Here is a 25,587-nt window from a genome sequence, read left to right as displayed (position 1 = left end):
TATGGCCAAATAGGGACAGTTTATGCGATGAAAACAATACAAGGTTATAAAATGAATTTAAAAGAACAAAAATGGATTTATTCTTTAAATACTGTACATCCCGAAGGCCTTAATTTAGCCGTTGAATGGTACTCCATTCAATGGCTTGAATTTAAAAGAACAAAAATGGTTGGTGCATATCTTCGGAGACAGGGGATTCATGTTTTCCCATACCTAGACAATTGGCTTATCAAGAGCACTTCAAGACAGGGGCACAGAGTGCCCTGCACACCTCTGTCCAAATTTTGGAGACTCTGGGATTTCTGCAACTATCCCATCTCCAACCATCCCTGCAACTGGACTTCTTTGGGGCCTGACTGGACACTGCCCAGGCGAAGGCTTTCCTGCTTCGGGACAGAACGGAGACCCTCGTTAGGGGGCAAGCAGTTGGACTCCATACAATACTAATGATGAAATCAATGACGAAATCAGATATATAACCCGTACACTGGTGATGTAGTCAATGATGAAAGATGTATATATGATCTTTGTTTTCATTGTTTGGCACCAAATAGGAATTCTGTAGATGCAGACTCAAAATGAAAGTCTTAATTTGCCTTGTACTCTTTTGGCGTTTTTGATATTGACTGCAATTTTCTTTTTTAAACTTGTGCTGATCTTGTATCAAAGAGCCATAACAAAATATATGCTTTAAGTCCTTGATCTATGTGTTTACCAATTGGAAGTTATTTCCTTTTAGCACTGAAGATCACAGTATTATCCGGAGTTCCCCCTGATGCATATCCTCTTTGAAATTGGACCTGTGTCAGGGTGCATTGACTTAATTATGTGTATAACTTTGGAAGTCATCTTCAGAAAATCAGATTAGTTTGCTGACTTTTAATTGCAAAAAATCGTTCTCAAATATATTCTTGAACATAATGGCAAATGGACATAAACCGATGATTGTTTAAAAGGCAAGCAAAGGCGACATAATCGGAGTGCCTAATATGAAGGTCTTGATCTAAACTGTACTTAAAAAAAACAACTGTACTGTTAGAGGATTTCTGGTGTGCTTTCCGACTGGCTTGCTGACACCTTGTCTTGATTTGAATAAACCACAAAAGTTTTTTGGGTTATTGGTGATTGCCAGTCATTTTACTCTACAATTTTTATATTGTGTTCCCTTTGGCGTAAATTTTCAAAGGTACGCACAGGCGACCATGTGCGCGCTACCCGGCGCGCACACATGGATGGCCAATTTTATAGCATGCGCGCACAGGTGCGCACATGTTATAAAATCAGGGGGTGCACAATTGTGCATCTTGCACGCACCGACGCCTGCAGCCTTCCCCCGTTCCCTCCCCCTAACCCTCCCCCCCAATTCCTTTAACTTACCTTTTGCGCCTGCTCCAGGCAGGCGCAAGTTGCTCACGCCGGCAGCCTGCCAGCACACGATCCTCCAACACAGCGGCAAATGGCTGCTATGCCGGAGGCCTCTGGCCCCGCCCCGCACTCTCCTTGCCCCTTTTTTGAAGCCCTGGCACGCATAATCTCCCCTACGCGGGTAAGGCTTTAAAATCCGGCCCTTTGTCTTTAGGTTAGGCTCATATTTTTAGTAACATAATTTAATGGATTCTCCACAAAGATTTTAATGTAGCAACTATAAATATTCTAATATAGCAGCTACAAAGATGATCAGCTACGTACTAGAGAAATCAATCTTCCAGAAAAAACACTCCAACATAGTCTCCATTTTTTCTTGGCTCCTTCAGGGGAGCCTCATGCTGAATGATCCTACAGGATGATGATTTATTTATTTAGTTACAGATCTAAGCAACAGATATTTTCAAGTTCAAATCAAAGATTCCATGTCAAAAAAAATAGACCTTCAAACAGGAGTACCACAGGGATCCGCCCTGTCTGCTACACTTTTCAACATATACCTGCTGCCATTATGCCACCTGCTAGCCGGTCTGGGAATCACGCACTACATATACGCAGACGATATTCAATTCATATTACCCATTGACGATACAATTGAGAAAACACTAAACATAGCGAACATGTATCTAGACATTATCAAACAACTATTAAATCAAATGGAGCTAGTAATATAGAGAAGACAGAAAAAAAAACATGGAGATCTCACACAACCCAATCACACTCAACAACAATCAAATATTACTGGCAGAGAAAGTACGGAATCTAGGAGTAATAATCGACACAGAACTAAGCTTAAAACAACATATATCCATAAAAGTAAAGGAAGGATACGCCAAACTCATGGTCCTCAGAAAACTTAAACCACTTCTAACAACCATCAACTTTCGATCAGTACTACAAGCACTAATATTTGCAAGCACTGATTATTGCAACACCCTTCTACTAGGTTTACCATACACCTCCATAAGACCACTACAAGTATTGCAGAACACGGCTGCAAGAGTATTAACTGGAAAAAGGAAAAGAGACCACATTACGGAAACACTGGCTGAGTTGCACTGGCTACCCATTGAACAAAGAATACAGTACAAAACACTATGCACCATACACAAATTAATACACAACGAAAATGCAGACTGGCTTAACACAGCCCTCCGCGTACACATCCCCAACAGAAATCTGAGATCAGCCAACAAAGCACTTCTAACTATTCCATCAGTCAAAACAGCAAGACTAACCCAGGTCCGGTATTTTCGGACCAGGCGGAACACTTTTGTCTCGCGGCTTGGCTTTTGAGAGGCAGAGTCTCCTGCGCAAGGGATACGCAGTAACCGTGGTAGACACTCTTCTCAAGGCACGTAAGACCTCCACTTCAGTCGCCTATGTACGGGTTTGGAAGGTGTTTGAGGTCTGGTGTGCTGGACATGGAGCCTCCGCGACGGCGCCTTCGCTCCTTCAGGTCCTGGCCTTCCTCCAGGAGGGCTTGGAGAAGGGTCTCTCCTACAACTCCCTGCGGGTGCAAGTCTCTGCTCTAGCCTCCCTGGCTCGTACCACGGGAAATCCAAATCCTTCGTCTCGTCCGGACGTCTCGCGCTTCCTCAAAGGAGTCAAGCACCTGCGGCCGCCGGTGCGACATCCCTATCCCTCCTGGAATCTCAACTTGGTTCTCCGGATCCTTGGTAAGGCCCCCTTGAGGGTGCACTGACAGCTTTAAGTCCAAAACACCTAAGTTTCAGATGCTCAAAGAGCTTGGAATTGACCAGTCCTTATAATTAGACTAGTGATATATCATAAGTAATCACTTTTCCCAGCACCAACTGCTCTGACTTCCTGACATTTAATGCAAGTTTATTAACGGTCTTTCAGGTTTGTTTTTTTGTTTTTTTTTTACTGCTATTAAACACTTTTCTACTAAAGCTAAGGCCATCACCAAATGTTTCCAATATCTGCACTGAAAACTGGATATCATCTGCATATTATCAAAAGTCAACTCCGAAATTTACCAATACCCTACATAATGGACAATACCTACATAAAGGTACTCTCGATTATCCATAAAGTTATCCACAACCTCACTTTCCTCAACACCTCCACTCTTCTAAAACTTCATACCTCCTCTAGACCTATTACGAGTGCCTACCAAGACACTCTATTCGCCCCCCAAGCCAAAACTTCTATCAGAAAACGCGCCATCTCAACAGCTGGCCCACACCACTGGAACGCACTTCCACACGAACTGAGACGAGAATCCTGCCCGACTGTCTTCAAAAAGAGACTAAAAACATGGCTATTTAGCCAAGCCTTTCAGGACATTTAACTTATCTTCCATACAACATCGCTGTCTACTAGCTTTTTCTTCAACCTATCCCTCTCACCCACCCCTCCCTCTACCTCTTGCCCCCTCCTCTATCCTCATCAGTCCCTTTATTTAACCTTACTTCCATCCCTTTAAGATGAGTATTTCAGTTCCTCTGATTCTCGGATGAGCTTTTTATCAGATATGTATAAATAATTTCCATTGATCTTAAAATGCAATGTTCAGATCAGAATGTTACTTTTCTTTTTCCTGTTAAAACTGTTGAATTCGCTAATTTGTTTACTGTATCGCTATAAGGTGAAATTGAAGTTAAATGTAAACTGGTATGGTTTGTATCTCTACAAGAATATCGGTATAGAAAAAATAAAAATAAATAAATAAAACATATATAAAGATTGAATAACATGAACAAGAGAGCTGAGCCTTGAAAGCACGCTAGTTGATAGGCAGCCATGGTGATGTAGTGGACCCAGTTTGATCTGTTGGCAATGAACTGTCAAATAAGAAGTAAACCACTTCAGTACAACAGAAAGATATCCCTAAATCAGTCACGCAAGATAATAAAATTGTTTAGTGTATCAGATGCAGCTGAGACATTAAGTAGCACAGGATTGAATGAGCCACCTGGGTCTAACTGTGGTGATATGTCACAACATGACAATATTATCTCAGTATTGCGGAAACCAAACTGATTAGGGTCCAACACTTCATTGTCATCCAAGAATTCTTGTAAGTGGCTTAACACATTCCCATTACTTTTTGACAAGAATGGAAATGGAGATCGGATAGTAGTTAGCAACTACTGGGGGATCTAACTTGGGCTCTTTCAGTATTGGGCAAACTGAGGCTTATTTCAGTTGTGATGGCAGATAGACTTCCAGAAGAGAGGCATTTATCAAATAAGTGACAGATTGCTCAATGTTTTTCCATAGGCTTTTCCCCAGTATTGTGGAGCAGAACTTAAATAACAATGTGGTGTTTAGCACAGTGTACGTACTGAGAACTGGATTTGGTTCACTTTGGGGCCAATGTAATAAGACCCACGGAAAAACAGGTGCAAGTTATGAGTGTGGGTTTTGATCACTGCAAGCGGCTGAAGTTGCTGCTTCCGCGGGATATAAAAAAAAACAAATTATGCAAATGATTTGTACGTAGAAATCCATGCACATACGGAGAAATGCGCATACCTAAGTTTGGTAAGAGCCTATGTAATAAGCAGCTGCATTCACGCTCAAAACCCGCGCCGATAATCCGCGCATAAAAGCGAGTGTGTAATGGGTCTCCCTATTAAGTGATAGCATGCCCCTGGAAAGTATTTTCAATATTTCAAATAAATGTGCTGCAGAAAACATGGCAAATATTTTCATGGACGCTAATTCACACTGGCATAGCAGCGAGATTGGTGCCCAACTGAGCACCTTTCTGGATGCTTGGCTGCCGACATAGGCACTCATCCAGGAGCGAATATGGACACTCTGGCGCCCAGAAAGACACCTAGAAAATGTTGCTGCTCAGACGCTGAGCTTAGGCACTTAGTTTGTCGCAAATGTATGTGATTGGGTGCCCAGAAAGGCATCTACTTAATCTTGCTGCTTGGGCACTGAGCTAGGCGCTCAGTTGGTCACAAATCTGGCCACTCAGACGTCGGGAAAAGCGCCTAGGAAAGCACCTAACTAAACTTGCTGCTCCGACACCGAGAAAAGCACAAAGCGATGCTGGCTGCTCGGTCGCCCAGAAAAGCACCTAGCGATGCTGGCTGCTCGGTCGCCCAGAAAAGCACCTAGCGATGCTGGCCACTCAGATGCCAAGAGAGGCGCCCAGCTAGGTGGTTTTCAGGGTGCTTGGATGCCGACATAGGCCCCCTGAGTCTGCACTGACACTTAACTTGTTCACTGCCTGTGGTGGTAAAAAACCCGCACTAGTATTAGCATGGCTGCCTGCATTGCCTATGTTTAGCTAATCGCCTCCTTTGCATGCTGTTAGCATACATTCACGCAGGAAAAAATGCAGGTCTGTAAGCGCGTTTGTACGTGCTTTTTTCCTGCACACAAAGCCCTTATTACATCCCTGTATAGAGCTTTGTGCGGGAAAACGCACATACAAACCCGCGGCAGCTTCAGCGCACTATTACGTCGGCCCCTTGAGTGGTAGGAGCAACAGCAGTGAAGGAGCTCTGGCAGCCACTTGTGGCACCCAAGGTAACTAAGCTAGCAGCCCTCACCACACTGACTACTCCCTTCTCCTGCATTTATACATAGAGGGAACTTGTCCATCGTGATAGGTTCATGTGTGTCTTCACCCCCTCTCTCCTTTGGTTTTAAAATTTGGAAGAGACTGGTAGAGACTGGTAGCTCCTCTTTTGGACATATGAGTCCTCTTCATGTCAGCACTACCTGCTCCATATTGTGCAACGCAACATTTTTGTTAATGTAGATGTGTCTTGGGTGGGAAAAAATGGTTTCAATTTCATCCTGCTACACTAGTCCAGGTGGGTTTTGTCCCCCTACCAGCAGATGGAGGCATAGCACAAAGATCTTATCTGTGACATCACTGCCACTATGTATACGTGGTGCAGCACCGAAAAACTCCAGTATACTTTGCCTCTAGCAGATGGTAGGACTCACTAGTAGTGCTGCAGGATCTCCGATGAATTTATTTATGCCACGGTCCAGGCCCCTGGTTCTGCCAGGAAAGTGAGCCCAGTCCATTGGCTCTCAGTTACAGAAGAGACTTTAGTGCCTTAGGAGGGGTGGGGTTCAGTCAGTAGCTAACCAAAACTTAAAAAAACTTAAATCCAAGACTTTTTTTTTTTTAAGTTTTTTTTAACAGCTAGTTCTCAGAAAATAATCCAGCCTCTTCCAGGGAAACTACACACCGGTGAGCCTGACGTCAGTGCTGGGGAAAAATGGTTGAAAGTATTCTAAAGAACAAAATTACTGAACATATAAATAGACATAATATAATGGGACAAAGCCATCATGGATTTAGCCAAGGGAAGTCTTGCCTCACTAATTTACTACATTTTTTGAATGCATAAAGAAACGTGGGTAAAGGCGAACCAGTTAATATTGTGTATCTGGATTTTCAAAAAGCATTTGACAAAGTACCTCATGAGAGAAGAGGAAATTAAAAAGTCATGGGATAAGTAGTGTTTTGTTATGGATTGAGAACTGGTTAAAAGATAGAAAAGAGATATAGGACTAAATAGTAAATTTTCTCAATAGAGAAAGATGAATAGTGATGTGCACGAGGGATCTGTATTAGGACCACTTCTTTTCAAGATATTAATAAATGGCCTGGATATGGAAACAAGTGAGGTGATCAGATTTGCTGCCGATACAAAATTATTCAAAATTGTTAAATTACAAGAGGATTGTGAGAAATTGCTAGAGGACATTGGAAGATTGAGAGACTGGGCATCCAAATGGCAGATAACATTTAATGTACACAAGTGCAAAATAATGCTTGTAGGAAAGAGCAATCCAAATTAAAGCTACACAATGCAAGGTTCCACTTTGGGAGTCATCACCCAGAAAAAAGATCTAGGCGTCATCATGAATAATTAAACTCTGGAATTCATTGTCATATGATGTGGTGAAAGCTGTTAGTGCAGCTGGATTTAAAATAGGTATAGACAAGTTCTTGGAAGAAAACTCCATAAACCATCTTGGGGAAATCCACTGCTTCTTCATGGGACAAGGAACATGGAATCTTATTGAACTGTTAGAATCCTGCCAGGTACTTTTGACTTGGATTGGCCACTAGTGGAAATAGGTTACTGGGCTTGATGGATCTTTGGTCTGACCAAGTATAGAAAATCTTATATATCCCAAGAGAGATTACCAGTGGGCTCTACAGAAGACTATACTTATATTCCAGGGGAAGATACTATTGATGTCCTTAGTAGTGTCCTCAACCTCAGCAGCAGCAACAACAACAGTAGCAGCATTGAAGTAAACCACGCATCAGGAGAAATCATAGCCTAAGTCTGCAGTAAATGCAAGCCAAAGCATAATTAAACAGCCAGTGAGGGGAAGGTTGCAGTATTTCAAACCAGCATAGTCTTTAGTAACAACAGACCGATGTGGTTACTAAGTATCATAAATATGAATACCGATTAAAGTTCAAATCTAGTCTCCCAAACAATCATCCAGTAAAGTGTTCTCTGGATTCCAAACAGCTCAGACTAATTCAAGAGTTGGCATCCCTCCTGATGGCGAACACAGTAGAACCATTTCCACTACAAGAAAGATCTGGTGATTCTATTCTAAATATGTCCTGATGCAAAAAAATGCAGGTGGTCTTAAGTTCCTAAGGAGAGAACTTTTTTGCATGAAGTCTTTAGATGCCATCTTTCCTCAGTGAGAGAACAGCAGTTGACTTTCTCCCTTGGACTTCAGAGATGCTTACATGGACATATTTATTCAAAATACCCACAGGAAATTTCTCTTTGTCACCTTAGCAAATGATCATTACTATTATAATGTTCATTTGGCCTTTGAGCAGCACCCAGAATGTGCACATAATGCCTCACCAAGGTGGCTATTCACCTAAGAATGAATAATGTCCTTGTTTTTCCCTACTTGGTTGGTTGATTCATAGTAGGCCATTGCCTTGAGGAGACCTGTTCCTTCACTCAGAACAATATAAACTCTTCAAATACCGTTAAATCTTATAGAAATTATATGATTGTGGAATTTCTGATATAATTATCAGGAAATATTCCATAATAATCAAAACGGAGGAAAATACCTCAGAAACAGCTTATTTAAACAAATGTCAAACAAGCCAAGGCGTCAATTGTTGGTCATAAAAACCTCCATCCACCCTCTTTATTTTTAAAAATAATTTTTTCTTTAAAGAATTTTTATAAAAGCTTTATAATGTGAATCGGTCTCCCAACAGAGTCTCATTAAATTAGAATATAAGAAATTGCCATGCTGGGTCAGACCAAGCCCAGCATCCTGCTTCCAACAGAGGCCAAACCAGGCCACAAGAACCTGGCAATTACCCAAACACTAAGAAGATCCCATGCTACTGATGCAATTAATAGCAGTGGCTATTCCCAATACAGTGTGCACCTTATGTTCTTAAATGTTTGTTTACTAATTTAAATTTATAGTCCTCAATGATTCAAGATTTCAAACATTGCATTTCTGTGATTCCAGATTTCAAGCTTTGTATTAGTACAATAATCTCTATATTGCAGCAATATTCATTAAAATCTGAAAAGCATCCACCTGGCTTAAAATTTAATTCCTTATATCATTCTCAAATGGCCGCTGTTGTCTTCCTAGCGATTGCAAGAACTGGATTGCTAATGTTCTTCAGCAATCCAATGTCAAACATCTCTGTGAATGCTAAAAACTCCCGACTTGGCCCATATTTCAGCTACTTCAGGGCACTGCTGCAAGAGTATTGAAAAATATCTTTGTATCTCATGAAATAGTTTTTCCTAATTAGTTGAACATCTGATAATGATATCAATGAAACTAATAACGTAGATCTATCTATTACCTCTGCTGCAGTGTTTTCCAAAAAGTCAGTTAAGTTTTCTTGTATATTTACTCTGTTTGGTGTAGAGGATACATTTGGTAGAAAGAAGCATTTATTTACATTTGGTAAATTTTATTTATTTATTTTATTTATTTATTTAGCGTTTTTCTATATCTGCATTCATGATTAGAAACCACATCATGCCGGTTTACATAAAACAAGGGGTGAGAACAAGAAACGAAAAAACAAGTGCAAGGAGAACAAAAGTTACATTACAACAGGGTCTTAAAACTGGGAAGAGAAATTAGAATAAGAGAGCCGAACGATAGGGATTAAAATATTTACATTATTTACATTATGATATGAAATCTATTGTATAGTTTGCTGACTCTTGTAAAATTGCTATCATTTAGATCGGGTCTGGGAAGGCTTGTTTAAATAGCCAAGTCTTAAGCCTTTTTCTAAAAGTCGGTAGGCATGGTTCTTGTCTCAGCTCCGGAGGGATAGAGTTCCATAATGAATTTTCCAAATTTTCTTCTTGAAAACCCAGAACTTCCTTCAGAAACCTCTTGAGAGATATATAAGGGTTTTCTCCTAAGACACGAGGAAAATTTAATATCCTTATATTCAAGTGTCTGGAGGCATTTTCTAATGCTTCTATCCTTCTTGCAGTAAATTGATTATCCTTAACAACTGCAGCCTTGAACCTGAAATTATCCTGTTCCTTTTCTTCTAATTTATCAATTCTCTTTGAGACCAAATCAAACCTCTGTTGAATTTCCAGCGATTTTTGGGTCCCTTAAGAAGCCAGCAATTCCACTTTCTCATTAACTTAGTTTATTGCAGTCGCTACCCCCACCATCAAATCCCACAACGCAGCATTTGTCACAGTCTCTGGACGTTCTGGGATTTTTAGGGGTATAACAGCTGGGGAAGTTACCTGTGGTAATGTCAGGAAGATATCCGCGGGACTTACCCCAGCTGCCCCTTCTCCCTGGCCGATTTCTGCTGTTCCAAAGGTGAGGTTCCCTTCTCCCGGGACAACTTTGCTGGTTATCGGTGCTGTAGGCACTGCAGTCGATGTTAACGATGGTGTCTCTGCTTGTAACCCAGAAGAAGTTTCTCCTTTCGGCGCATCAAGTTGAAACAACCGACCAGCTTCCTGCTTCGGTGCTGCCCTCAGCTCGGGGCTCAGGCTAGTCTCCTCCGGAGCGGATTCCTCTCTCTGCCGGATCCGCTCCAAGGTCTCCTCGACTCCTGGAGGTAGTGTGGTGGAGGAGGTAAGGAAGCGAGTAATCTCTTGATAAGCTACCGAGGTTAATGGGGGAGTCGAGGGGTATGCCCTGACTTTCCCCTTCCTCTTTGGTGGCATATTAAGTATATTGCGGCAATATCTTCAACAGGAAAATGAAGAGCTATTTGGAGCCTGCTCCTACTGTGTCGCCATCTTGGATCACCAGCCTCCTACTCTTTTTCTTGGGGAAAATGTAAAGATCTTTCCCGATTTGTCTCCTATTACTCAGGGTAGGCGAAGGGAATTTTTAACCCTTCGCCAACAGGCAATTACTTAGAAACATAGAAATGACGGCAGAAGAAGACCAAACGGCCCATCCAGTCTGCCCAGCAAGCTTCACACATTTTTTCTCTCATACTTATCTGTTTCTCTTAGCTCTTGGCTCTATTTCCCTTCCACCCCCACCATTAATGTAGAGAGCAGTGATGGAGCTGCATCCAAGTGAAATATCTAGCTTGATTAGTTAGGGGTAGTAGGGGTAGTAACCGCCGCAATAAGCAAGCTACACCCATGCTTATTTGTTTTACCCAGACTATGTTATACAGCCCTTATTGGTTGTTTTTCTTCTCCCCTGCCGTTGAAGCAGGGAGCTATGCTGGATATGCGTGAAGTATCAGGTTTTTTTTCTCCCCTGCCATTGAAGCAGAGAGCTATGCTGGATATGCGTGAAGTATCAGTTTTTCTTCTCTCCTGCCGTTGAAGCAGAGAGCTATGCTGGATATGCGTGAAGTATCAGTTTTTCTTCTCCCCTGCCATTGAAGCAGAGAGCTATGCTGGATATGCGTGAAGTATCAGTTTTTCTTCTCCCCTGCCGTTGAAGCAGAGAGCTATGCTGGAAATGCGTGATGTATCAGTCTTCTCCATGCCGTTGAAGCAGAGAGCCATGCTGGATATGCATCGAAAGTGAAATATCAGGCACATTTGGTTTGGGGTAGTAACCGCCGTAACAAGCCAGCTACTCCCCGCTTTGTGAGTGCGAACCCTTTTTTCTTCTCCCCTGCCGTTGAAGCAGAGAGCTCTGCTGGATGTGTGAAGTATCAGTTTTTCTTCTCCCCTGCCGTTGAAGCAGAGAACTATGCTGTATATGCATAGTTCTCTGCTTTGGTTATTCCTTCAAACTAAAATTTCCTTGTAAATGTATTTTAAAGAAAGGAGTAGAAGTTAACATATTCTTCACTTTCCAGCAGTTAAATGATTTTCTTATGTCTAAAATCCCCCTTACATCTTCCCCAATTGATATGTAAAAATAGTGGTGGATAGATGTCGCCTTTTTTCTTAGGGAATAAATTTATTTACTAATGTACTCTCTGTAATATCGGATCCTATTAGTGTGTGGTAACACATTGTATATTGATTTATACTTTAAGACTCATGGAATTTTAATATTATTTCCTTTATATTAGAGTTGTATAACTCATGTATTTGTTTTTCTTTATTACAGTCTATTTGTCATTTTTCTTATTTGCAAAATTTATGGTTTTGTAAGTTTAAAACAAAGAATTAAAAAAAAAATCTTTGTATCATAATTTTTTTTGCAATAAAACATTTTATGAATGAAATCTTATATACTCAATAACTCCTCCTTTTAGAACGCACCTTTCTGCCTGCACTTCAGTGTATGTTTTCTGTGTGCAAACCTTACTGCCGTTACAACAAGGGGTTTTACAGGCAGAAAATGTGCATTTCCAAATGGGAGTACTACGTAGCTGCCTCACATGTAAATTCCATGTAAATGAGGGCATTAAGTAGTACTCCCCAATGCAGAGAGACTGCCTTTGGCCAGTGAACCTTTCTTGGTGCTGGAAACTTAACTCCTAGGTCAGAGCTGGAGTTAAGTTTCCAGTAACTACTATGCTGGCACTTAAAACCAAGAGAAAAAGGGGGGAAAAAGTGGGAGAAAAAAAAATGTCCAGAATTCTTAGCTGGACAAGTGTGGACTTATCCAGGTAAGCAGCAGCAGCAGCTGCCACCTCTTACACAGATAAATACTGGCACAGCAAGCCCCCACCTCCATCTCCACCTTCCCGAAGGCACATTTAGCATATCATTAGCTTACCTGCATTGGGAGTTATCTGGGCATTAAAAATGCGCACTGAAAACCAGCACACAGTTTCTTAATACCCAGATTACAGCATCGGCCTGTTTATATTTTGCCATTTCTTTTTCCACTAGATATGATATATATGTTACAGCTCATTTTACTAATTTGCAGTTCAGCTCCTCCAAACATTTGTCCAGCACTTCCAGCAGTCCTAACATCCCAGCTACTCAGCATTCCATTTCTTGATCCCCCGAGTGGTACCCCTTCCCTTCATTCTATGGAAGTGTCCCGTGTACCACTCTGTGCTGCTGTCTGATTAAATTGTTTTGTATATTTGGGTTGAAATAGTAATAACACATTTCAGCTTATGCCCTCTCAGTACAAAGAACTAAGCATTTAAAAATGGATGTAAAGACTGTTGCGATTGCATGAACCAGATTTTTTGGAAAATATTTTTTATATAATTCTAATTCTATATTACCATAAGATCTGTTTTCTATGTTTTTTTTATTTTCTAATTTTTTGCTTAATTTTAAATTGGATTATCTTTATGTAAGTTTTCATCATTTTAAAAATCAAATGGTAAAATAAAAAATGCCACAATGTACATTTATGCCCTGCTGTTCTTCCAAATCCCTCCTGTGAGTTCACATTTTATCTGCTGAAAACGAAGGATCCTGTTTTTGTGTCTTCTGATGTTTTTGTTTTCACGTATAGGTTATCCAAGAAACTAAACTTCCTCAGATCTATACAGCTGAAGAAAGGTATGCCGTGAAAGTATCTGCATATTCAAACAAGACTTTTTCAAGTAATACATCCTTAAGAGGGGCACAGTTTCTCACAGTTACAGTGGATACAGATGAAAGAAGACAATTAGAAGAACAGATGAAGGTACTGTACATGAGAAATTTTTCCTCAGAAAAACTTGTACCAACAAGATAAGGCACAGAAATCTGGATTCAAATAGTACTACAATTAAGGGGCTCTGTTTACTAAGCTGCAGTGAAATTGGGGATTAATACTTGATTTTAACATAAGCCTTAGGGGTAGATTTTCAAAGGGTTACGCGCGCAACCCCTGAAAACCCACCACTGCCTCCCCCTGCACGCGCCAAGTCTATCTTGCATAGGCTCGGCCGCGCACGCATGTCCCGGGGCTTCGAAAAATGGGCGGTCTGGGGCGGGGCCGCGGTCCGGGGGCGTAGCTGCGGTTCAGGGCGTGGCCGAGTGCCCCGTCACAGCGGCCTGTGTCGGGGCCTAACCAGCCAGCGCGCGCAAGTTACACCTGCCTCGGGCAGGCGTAACTTTCTCAACAAAAGTAGGGATGTTTAGTTAGGGCTGGGGGTTGGGTTAGGTAGGGGAAAGGAGGGAAAAGGGGGGGGGGGGGGGTGGAAAAAAAGTTCCCTCAGAGCCGCTCCGATTTTGGAGCGGCCTCGGAGGGAACAGAGGTAGGCTGCTTAGCTCGGCGCACACAGGTTACACAATTGTGCACCCCCTTGCGCGCGCCGAACCTGGATTTTATAACATGTGCGCGGCAGCACGTGCATGTTATAAAATCGGGCATAGATTTGTTCGCGCCGGGTTGCGCGAACAAATCTACGCCCACGCGTATGTTTTAAGATCTGCCCCTTAGTGTATTTAATACTCAATTTACTAAGGGCGATATGCTTTTACTAAATCAAGTGATAAAGCCTGTTTTGATGTTAGATAATATGATTTGCACTAGCCAACCAAGGCTAGTGCACAAAACATAACTAACACCCCCTCCCCCCAGAGATTTAGTTAAGATTTTGCATTAGCAATGGTAAACTAATGCATATCTCTCATTGTGGGGTGGGAGGCAATCTACAATGTTCTGTCTTCAGTGGGAGGGAGGGATTTGACCATCAGGGACAGGCCGATACAGAATGGTGCGCCGGCTCTCCCGCATCTTTTATTAAATCGGCCTGAGGGGATGAGTAGGGAAAGATACCCACAAGGGAAGCCCAGGTCCTCTAACTTAGGGCCGGTGGTGCTATTGGGCACGCTGCTGGCAACGATAAGGTGTCCTACCTTTTCACCGTCAGTGAAGTCGTCGGGAGTCCACCCCGACTCCACCCCGATTTAGCTATCGCATGCGAAAAGTCCCTTTTCGCGTGCAATCCCTTTAGAAAATGACCCTCTTAGTTTGCATTAGCTTACCAAGATTAAGGCAAAATCTTAACTAAACTGCTGGTGAAGATGTTTTGTGCCTTAGCCTTGGCTAGCAAATGCAGATCATATTAGCTAGCATCAAGGGAGAAGGGAGCTCTGTCCTGCCTCACCTTAGGATATGCAGTTTGAAGGGAATGGTCATTAGTGAGTGAACTGTGGGAGTGTCTGTCTTGGAATGGTAGAGTTCTATAACCTTTAAGACTTCGCCAACAAAAGACAGGAAGGTTACTGCATGGCTTAATATAATTTGTTGTGACTCATTTTAGTATTAATGAACTGCTTTGCATGAAATTGCATGCATCACAGCTCATTAAAATATCTGTATCATTAAACTGCTTCTTTTGCATAAACCATAACAAGCACACAAGTTACCTTTAACATATGATAAACAGCTGTATTAATGCATAACCACGCTTTAGTAAGAGTTAGTAAGGACTTCTTAAAATGAAGAGTGTGATAGGCTAAGTTAGTCTGATGTTTTAATTTTTTGTATTTGTATATTTAACTGTTGCTCTTTTGACTTAAAAGTGTTATATAAGAATAAATAGTAAATAGTCTCCTAAGAGTACAGTAGCACTTTTACCTTCTGGCTTGGTGGTAAAGGTTGACTAACAAAATAAAGAGCTGAATTAGCAAAAGATGACATTTCACCAGAAAATTCAAGTGAATCATAGAATACATTCCATTGATAGTGTGAAGGGGAAGGGATGGTGGCACAATGCATTATTCTCCTGCAAGACTCTATTAATCCATGCATTGCACTGTTTTAATTTGACCTTGGTGGAATATCCTAAATATTTTGTTGGGGTTCACACAAAAATAGGGGCATGTTAGAGAGAATACTTATTTGCAGGCTATAATAAGTAGCCATGTCATTATAAGGAGAAATGGATGGTAGATCCACAATACAATGGGCACTGCCCAAATTTTATGCCCAAGGTTCAGTGGGAATGGCACAAAAGAAAGAGAAAGGAAAAGCTGCCCTGAAGAGCACCAAGAGTGTATTACACGCTGCCGACACCACTCTGTGTGTTTTAGAGGGCAACTTTCAAAGCCATTTATGCAGACTAATAGTGATTGCCACGTGTACACTGGTTATCTGCAAGTTGCCCTACTTCAATTAAGGCCAACAGAACAAGGAGTGTTCCGCAATGCTTGTACCATTAGCCTCATTTAGGGGAGGTGTTCTGGAGGGGTAGGGGAGGAGAATGTTTGGAACAGGATAGAAAACTAGCATGTTTAGATTATATTACGAAAATATTTAAGGATTTATTGTTATTGTTCAATGTTCTTTGTATTATGAATGTATTATATGTTATTGTTCAATGTTCTTTGTAAAAAAACCCTGATCTGACTTCCCAGACCAGGGCTATCTTTTCGTTCCATGTAAACCGGACTGATTTGTATTGTATACAGGAATTCCGGTATATAAAAATTAAAAATAAATAAATAAATTAAATATGATTTTGATGTAATGACTTTTTTAAGCTCTGTAGTTTATTTTTTGTGTGTGCCTATTTTAGGGAATTAGTGAGAAGTTAACTCTGTTGAATTCTCAATTAACTACCTTATCTGAGAGGCAGAAACATCTGGAGCATAGAGACAATGAGCTGAGACAACGTAAAAAAGAACTTTTAGATATGAAAGCAAAAAAAAGACAACTGGAACAAAAAATTAGCACCAAATATGACAGGTAAGTACATGTGGGTAAAATGTATTTAAATGCATTTCTGTGGGTGTGGTAGAATTGAGGTATAGTAGTTGAAGTAAATTTATCTATGAAATCAGATTGGTTATTGTTAATAGGTTTTAGTCACCTAAACTGTCTTTTTTTGATCTGTAGTGCATGTTATAGAAATTCTAAACTTTGTCTTCCAGGTTTTTGGGATATCCAGAATGAATATTCGTAAGGAACCCTTTTGTACCAGTTGTGCTTAGTTTTATCATGAGATTTGCCTCTGTGTGATAATTCACTTAACAGGTGAATTTTAAAAGGCGTTATATTCTATTGTAGCAATTTCAAATAGCCATTTACACGTGTATGACCTATGGATAATTCAATGGCATATATTGTAGCAATTTGTAAAAGCCTGCTTTTTAAAGTCAGGCCCTTAGATTCATAATGGTGGGGAGTGGGAATGCAGACATAAGGAGTTTTTAAAAAGTTTAAACAGTAATTTTTCCAAGGAAAAGAAGAATATGAAGTTCACACACACATGATGGGTGATGTCATGGATGAAGTCCAAAATTGAATCTTTCGTGTAAGGCTTCCATATCTTTGTACATGAGTCTACTGAGCATGTGCAGGTTGTGACCATGTTATCAGAGTCACATGGGGCTCCTTTTAGTTTGGGAGGAAACCTCTGGGGCTCCATCCCTTGCAGTCTGTCGCCGAGCTGGAGCCTCTATTCTTTTGAATCTGTGCACCACCTTGCAGGCCAGGTTGGCAGTGGCGGGTATTGGATCATTCTTACTGGTCCCTGGTCCATGGTGTCCTATCTCGTTTGACTGGGTGGCCCCATATGGCCAATTTGGTAGCTTATGAACCTCAGCCACAGTAACCAACTCTCCGCTGGAGAGTAAAAAGGCTTTTTGGGATTAGAAATCCCTGATTTCTATTGTTTTCCTGTCCCTTCGTACAGGGAGATACGACTAGAAAGGGAAGTGATTATCCCCTTGTACATGTCCTTGGTGAGGCCTCACCTGGAGTACTGTGCTCAGTTCTGGAGCCCGTATCTCCGAAGAGACAGGATGGAGGCGGTCCAGAGAAGGGTGACCAAAAAGGTGAATAGTCTTCATCGAATGAGCAGGAGTGACATGATACAGACTTTCAGATACTTGAAATGTTTTAATGATCCAAAGTCAACGACAAACCTTTTCCGTTGGAAAAAAATCAGCAGAACCAAGGGTCACGATTTAAAACTCCAGGGAGGAAGACTCAGAACTAATGTCAGGAAGTATTTCTTCACGGAGAGGGTGGTGGATGCCTGGAACGCCCTTTCTGAGGAAGTGGTGAAGACCAAAACTGTGAAGGATTTCAAAGGGGCGTGGGATAAGTACTGTGGATCCATAAAGTCTAGAGGATGTGAATGAAGAGAAGAGGCATGGGGGTAGCTTGCAGGAATGACAGCTACTACCTGGTGATTAATACCTTATTCAATAAACATACACATGGTTAATGCGACTCCAATGTGAAAAAAAACATTTACATTCACAAATAAGCATGGGTGTAGCTTGCTTGTTGCGGCGGTTACTACCCCGAATCAGTTAAGCCAAATACTTCACTTGGAATACATATCCAGCGCAGTTCACTGCTTCAACGGCAGAGGGAATGAAGAAAAATGGATTTATATTGACAACAACCAACAAGAACTGAATTGCACAGGTTGGGTAAACAAATAAGCGTGGGAGTAGCTTGCTTATTGTGGCGGTTACTACCCCTAACCAATTAAACTTGATACTTCACTTTGATGCAGCTTCAGCACTACTCTCTATATCAGTGGCGGGGGTGGAAGGTAATTAGAACAAAAAAGTTACTAATAAGGGCCAAGAGTAACAGATAAGTATGAAAAAATAAGTGTGAAAGCTTGCTGGGCAGACTGGATGGGCCGTTTGGTCTTCTTCTGCCATCATTTCTATGTTTCTATGACTGGGTTTCCACAGGCTGTCCTTATGGGTTCCCTCTTGGAGGCCAGGTTATCCACCCCTATAAGGAGTGGCCCTTGTTTTCCATTTCCCGAAAAAGGGATTTCATTACCTCTGACTGGCGGTTGATCTCTGATCCCCATGGGATCCGAGAGCAAATCGGGCATAGTGCTCTTTCCTAGGTCATCCTAAGGCACAGCAGGTCTATTTCGCAATGGAGTTATTCCAGGTTCGGTCTCCTTGTCGTAGCAGGGTTCTTCCCTTCTGGACAGCTCTATAGCGAAGATTAGGGGTTTCTCACATGCGGGAATCAACCTTTTGATACCTGCTGAGTACAATGCATGGTTTTCGTGGATGACTGCTCTTGCCAATTATTCTCGCATGTGGGATCCTACCTCAGTGAGGAGGGTTCTTATCCATTTGCATTCCAGTTGGCAGGTATGCATTTCAACCTCTTGCCATATCCATGGCTGCGTGAGTGAGGGGGTAAGGGACTCTGTAACAGAGGTGCTACACTTTTGTTGCGGTGGCTTGATAGCTATGCTGGCAGGGAGGTCCTAGTTCATGCTACCATTCCGCTTACTGGACCGCATGATTCCTTGGGGAAAGTGTATGTAATCATGGCCTGGGTATTGATATCTAGGCCAGGTTGTTGTCAGTTTGTTCCACAATAAGATTGATCCTGTCCTGGTACCCTTCGGATTGCCAGGTCGGTAAAGAAATCCTGTTTCTACAGGGGTTTGCACTTGTGGCATCCTGCTTTCTGTCTTTTAGTGGATAGTTTCAGGATTTCTTCTTGGGTGGTTTGCTCTGTTTCTGCTGTTCTTATCATGCTGAGAGGTCTACCTCACGGGGGGGGGGGGGGCAGTAACTCCTTACTAGAATCAACAGCGAGTTGTTTGATAAATACAGCCTAGCGGCTTTTTCTTTTCCCTGCAGCCCTGGGGTCTTCCTCCTTGTGTTCTTAACGCCTTCTAGTCGCAATGTCGGGGTGGGGGGGGGGGGAGAAAAGCTAGGGCATTCGTGGTATATCTAAGTGTAAGCTTGCAGGGAATGGTACACCACCTTTTCCCCATTTTTCCGCCAACGTTTGGCCAGTACTGCCTTTAGCTTTTCAAACTTCATTCGGTTGACCACAGTGCCTCCCTGCTCACCTGAGCTATCCTGTGGACAGGATGGATAGACCTGCCCTTGACAGGGTACAGCATAGGCCTAGCTTAAGTCCCTACTTAGGGGTTTTTGTACTGGCGATCCCATTTCAGGGATTTCCTTTCATCCCCTCACACTCTTGACATCTGTTCTGGGTGGTCAGATCTGTCTGGTGCTTTGGCAGACAAACCTGGCTGCTGTTGCCACTTTTTCTTCAAAGTGTTGCTTGGGTTTTTCTGTCCATTGTGGCTATCAGCCAATCATTGTGTGCACTTCTGCAAATGCATTCTGTCCTTCAGATGCTAGTGGCCTGCAGTTTCTTTCTGGATGGCTTTCTGGCCCCAGTTGGTTTTTCAGTTGTCTTGTGTCATCAGAGGAAACTGTGTGGTTTTTGTCCAAGAGTTCTTCTCTTGGTTGATTTTCTAGGTCTTTTCCTGTATCCAGGAGGATCTGGACCTACTTTACTTGTTAGGATTCGCTGATCCAAAACCCTGACTGTAATAGTCCTGTGAGGCAAAGTATGGTTGGTATCACGACCCTGCCTTAGGCGCTTCTGCTATGCATCAGGGTATTTGTCTCAGTCTGTTCTATGGTTTTCTTTTGTAGAACCCAGCTCTTTTTCCACCTAGCCCTGTTTTTGGGTTGGCTGCCTCACAGGCATATGGGAGAAAGGAGATGCTTTAAGCACTATGGTTTTCCCTGCTTTGTCCTAGGCCTAGGGCCTGGGAATCACCCATATTTGAGGACTGCCATCCTGCTTGTCCTTGGAGAAAGCAGAGTTGCTTACCTGTAACAGGTGTTCTCAGAGGACATCAGGATGCCAGTCCTCACAAAATCTACCCGCCTCTCTATGTATTAGCTATATCATGGACTGAAGGACTCTGCCTAGGGGCAAGGCGATAACTACTTCTGCACGTGCTCAGTAGGGCATGTTTGATCGCTCTAGAATTTTTGAGGTCAAAATTCCAGTCTAGGCTCCATCTGATAATGTCACTCTTGTGTGGCCTGACATCCTGCTGTCCTTGTAGAACACCTGTTACAGGTAAGCAACTCTGCTTTTTTCTGTGCCAGACTCCTCACCAAGCTGGCTTTTTTTTATCTTGGCTTTGCTTTTATTTTCCTTTTTGTTCATCTGCTAGTCTTGTTTGTAACATCCATGATGTCAGTGTCACAGACTGGCTGGAAGGAGAGACAAAAGTGAAAACATAAGTGAGGGTTTTTGTTTTTTTTTTAATTTTCATAAAACATGGTACTAAAAAGATTGAGAAGCACTATTGTAGCAAATCTTAATGTCATTGCAAATTTTGGATGTTTTAACTACTCCCAACAGTGTGAGGTTGTAGTGCTAAGACAGCAATAATAGTTATGCCAATGTTTTTTTGCATAATTCATTTGGTTGATAAAACAATTCATTAATTAGGGAATTTTTCAAAACTGTGTGGTCAGGTGCAATGCCCATAGATTTTTCTTTACTTAAAGGGAACATATGAGCTTACTTCCCCCTTGGAAAAGTTCCCAAGGAAAAAGTAACCATAGAGTTTTGCACCTGCTTTTCCTGGGGATAATGTTTCTGGCCAAAACAGTACATGTACAGCAGCTAGTGTAACTGAGTTTTAAAAAGGTTTGGATAAGTTCCTAGAGGATAAATCCATAAACTGCTATGACAGTAATTAATAAGCAGTAGTAGTTCGTGATCTGTCTAATGTTTGGGTACTTGCCAGGTACTTGTGACTTTGTCCTCCTTATCAATGCTTTGCATCTTGTCAGTGCTTATGCTGTTTCCTATTTTATTTTCATTTGGATACCTTTTCCATTTTTGAAAGATGTTCTTTTTGTTATAGCCCCTTTCACCTCACATTTTAACCAAGCTGGTAATCGTTTGGTCTTCCTTTCACCCTTTTTAATGCATGGAATACATCTGGTCAGGGCTTCCAAGATTTTATTTTTTAAACAACATCCAGCCTTCCTGTAAACTCTTGACCTGTGCAGCTGCTCCAATTAGTTTATCATAACAATTTTCCTCATTTCCTGGCGTGTAGCCAGATGGACTCAGTACGAATGGGATAGTATCCGCGTGCTAGCAGTTGGAGACGGATCTGACGTCAGCACGGGGTATATAGCCCCACAGGAAGCGAAGCGATTCAGTAATTTCCGTCTCCAAAGCAGTTTGGAGTGCCTGCACGCTGGTTGAGCGTGCTTTCCAAGACTAGGGAGGAGTCAACGCTACCTAGACGACTGGCTGATCAGGGCGAAATCTCGAGAAGAGAGCCTTCGGACAACCGACAGAGTGATCGCCCTTCTGGAAAGCTTGGGCTGGGTAATCAACCTCAGCAAGAGCTGCCTGCAGCCTTCCCAATCACTAGAATATCTGGGAGTGCAGTTCGACACCCGGGCAGACACGGTCAGTCTTACGACCAAGAGACAGTTGAAACTTCGGCAGCGTATCCAGTCTCTGATGGGAGCCAGTCGGCCCATAGCCTGGGATTATCTGCAGGTTCTGGGTCTCATGGCGTCCACCTTGGAAGTGGTGCCCTGGGCACGGGCCCATATGAGGCCTCAACAGCATTCCCTGCTCTCTCGCTGGAGCCCCCGTCGACGGGACTATTCCACGCACCTTCCTCTACCAGCCAGGGTTCGGACCCAGTTGCGGTGGTGGCTGCAATCCAACCACCTGAGCAGGGGGTCGAAGATGTCCTCGCCCACGTGGACCTTGCTCACCACGGATGCCAGCCTGAGCGGCTGGGGAGCACATTGCGAAGAACTCACCGCGCAAGGGCGATGGAACAGGGAGGAGTCAACGTGGAACATCAATCGCCTGGAGGCCCGGGCAGTCCGATTGGCATGTCTTCGATTCGCTCACAGACTGCAGCACAGAGCTGTCAGAGTGATGTCCGACAACGCCACCACGGTGGCCTACATCAACCGTCAAGGCGGAACCAGAAGCCGACAGGTATCTCTGGAGATCGCCCCACTGATGATTTGGGCGGAGGCGACTCTCCTGGACATCTCCGCCGTCCACATCGCCGGAAGGGACAATACCACGGCGGACTTCCTCAGTAGAGAAAGTCTCAATCCAGGAGAGTGGCAGCTGTCACCCACAGCCTTCCAGATGATTGTAGATCACTGGGGGATTCCGGACATGGATTTATTGGCGGACAAGTCCAATGCGCAAGTACCCAGATACTTCAGCCGCAGGCGCAACCCGTTCTCGCACGGAATCAATGCCCTGGTCCAGCCATGGCCGCCAAGGACTCTGTTATACGCCTTTCCTCCATGGCCGCTGCTGGGCGCCATCGTCCACAAGATTCAGAACCACCGGGGCCTAGTTCTTCTAGTGGCACCAGACTGGCCAAGAAGACCCTGGTACGCGGACATGAGTCGACTACTGGCAGGGGAGCCTCTTCCCCTGCCTCCTCTCCGGGACCTTCTACGTCAAGGTCCCATCCTACACGAGGATCCAGCTCAATTCTCTCTTACGGTCTGGCCATTGAGAGGGCTAGACTGAAGAAAAGAGGTTACTCGGGGCCCGTGATTGATACCCTCCTCCGAGCTCGCAAGTTTTCCACCTCCCTCACCTACGTACGGATCTGGAGAGTATTTGAAGCATGGTGTGACACTCATGGCACCAATCCACATGCCACCACAATTCCTATTGTGTTGGATTTCCTGCAGGATGGCCTTCAGAAGGGTCTCTCCCTCAGCTCCATCAAAGTTCAGGTGGCGGCACTGTCTTGCCATGGTCCCAGGAGGGATGGCAAGACCATCGCCAAGCACCCAGATGTTTCTCGCTTCCTGCAAGGGGTCAAACATATTCGTCCACCACTAAAGTGGCCTGTGCCCTTATGGAACCTCAATCTTGTTTTGGATTTCCTCGCGGGATCCACCTTCAGACCCCTTCGGGGCCTGTCTCTCCATTCTCTCACCTTGAAGATGGTATTCCTCTTGGCGGTCTGTTCGGCACGCCGCATCTCGGAGCTGCAAGCACTGTCCTGCCGTGATCCCTTTCTCAGTATCACTCCTGAGGCTATCCATCTTCGTACGGTTCCCTCCTTTTTACCTAAAGTGGTTTCCCAATTTCATCTTAACCAAGCCATATCCTTGCCCACCATGGCGGGTTTGAAGAAATCTGCAGAAGGCCGGTTATTACGCCATCTCGACATTGGCAGATTGCTGCTCAGATATCTGGAAGTGACACAAGCAATACGAAAGACGGATCATCTGTTCGTCCTGCACAGTGGGAGGAAGCAAGGTGCAGCGGCCTCGCGGCCCACCATCGCCCGCTGGATTAAGGAAGTTATCCGAGCAGCTTATGTGGAGGCCGGGAAGTCCCCGCCTCTACAGGTCAAGGCTCATTCTACCAGAGCACAAGCAGCATCCTGGGCGGAGTCCAGGATGCTATCGCCTGCAGAGATATGTAAGGCGGCGACATGGTCCTCCCTCCATACATTTTCCAGGTTCTACCGTCTGGATGTCCAGGCCAGGGAGGACTCCGCTTTTGCGAGGGGCGGTACTACATGGTCCCCAGGCAGCCTCCCGCCCAGGCTGGGAGTAAAGCTTTTGTACATCCCATTCTTACTGAGTCCATCTGGCTACACGCCAGGAAATGTTGAGATTACTTACCCTGATAATCTCCTTTTCCTTAGTGTAGACAGATGGACTCAGCATCCCGCCCCGCTGCCTGTGTACATGGGTTTCACCGATTCCAGGTAAGCCAGGGCATTTGTTTCAATAGGAGCGTACACCCTACCAGGTGTCAACGCCTTCCGGTTGTGAATGCTGGCGGTCTCCAGCCACTGTCAATCGGTCAGGGGAATCCTGTTTTCACTTTTTCACTTTTTCACTTTTCACTGAGCGTCAGTACACACATCCATAACAGCTTTTGCAAGGAAGATTACTGAATCGCTTCGCTTCCTGTGGGGCTATATACCCTGTGCTGACGTCAGATCCGTCTCCAACTGCTAGCACGCGGATACTATCCCATTCGTACTGAGTCCATCTGTCTACACTAAGGAAAAGGAGATTATCAGGGTAAGTAATCTCAACATTTTATCAGTTTCCTTTTTGAAAGTTAAATGCAATTGCAGTAGGTGTCCTTAATGTCCTCCCTCCAGTTATCAAGTCAGATTTGATCATGTTGCAATCATTATTGCTAAGTTGCTCCAACAACATTACCTATCATACCAAATCCTGTGTTCGATTTTGGATTAGGTCTTAAATAGCTCCCACTCTTCTCATTTCTTGTACCAGCCACTCCATGAAGCAGTCATTTATTTAATCTAGAACTTTACCTCCTTAGGATGTCCTGATGTGAAATTTAGCCAGTCAGTACTGGGGTAATTGAAATCACCCATTATTACTGTGTTGCTAATTTTGTTAGCTTCCCTAATTTCCGTCAGTTTCATTGTTTGTTCATTCTGGTCATTGCTATTCTATTCCCTTTGTCTATTGAATTTTCTGTCCATAAGGATTCTGTAGTGCATTATTTTTCCTGCAGAGCTTTTATCCTGTTTGACTCAATGCTCTCTTTAACATATAGTGCCACACTTCCACCAATTTGATACATCCTATCTTTGCAATATAATTTGTACCTTGGTATCTGTGTCCCATTATCCTCCTTCCACCAGGTCTCTGAGATGCCAGTTATATCCACTTCTTCATTCAGTGCTGTATATTCTAAATCTCCCATATTATTTTTTAGATTTCTAGCATTTGTATATAGACGTTTCAAAGTATAACAGTCTTCTTATTAGTTGACAGGGTAACTTGGAATCTTTCAGCTCTGCCTGCTCTTTACTTAAAGACATTTGGGCTTCTTTTGCTTTTATTGGCATCTCTCCATCAGGATGCTCTAGCTTCCCCATTTTGCTAGTATCCTTCAAAGATAACTCCCTCTGAATCACATGCTATTGAGAGACTGTCTGCTTTCCCCCATATTCTAGTTTGAAAACTGCTCTATCTCCTTTTTAATCATTCACACCAGCAGCCAGGCTCCATTCTGGTGAAGATGGAGTCCATCCTTTCTGAAAAG

At 43.2% G+C, this 25,587-nt stretch overlaps 1 protein-coding gene across 1 annotated transcript in view; it reads left to right on the top strand.

Annotated features, from left to right (window-relative positions):
- SMC5 (structural maintenance of chromosomes 5) overlaps positions 1-25,587 on the top strand; it is a 281,089-nt gene that overhangs the window by 166,878 nt on the left and 88,624 nt on the right. Inside the window, exons 14-15 of the mRNA XM_029612667.1 lie at positions 13,291-13,464; positions 16,289-16,458. Coding sequence (XP_029468527.1) covers positions 13,291-13,464; positions 16,289-16,458 — 344 coding nt within the window. The remainder of the gene's footprint in view (positions 1-13,290; positions 13,465-16,288; positions 16,459-25,587) is intronic.

Source organism: Rhinatrema bivittatum, chromosome 1, assembly GCF_901001135.1.
Source record: "Rhinatrema bivittatum chromosome 1, aRhiBiv1.1, whole genome shotgun sequence".
Classification (NCBI taxonomy): Eukaryota; Metazoa; Chordata; class Amphibia; order Gymnophiona; family Rhinatrematidae; genus Rhinatrema; species Rhinatrema bivittatum.
Note: the sequence above shows the minus strand (reverse complement) of the source record. Positions and strands in the feature narration are given on the sequence as shown.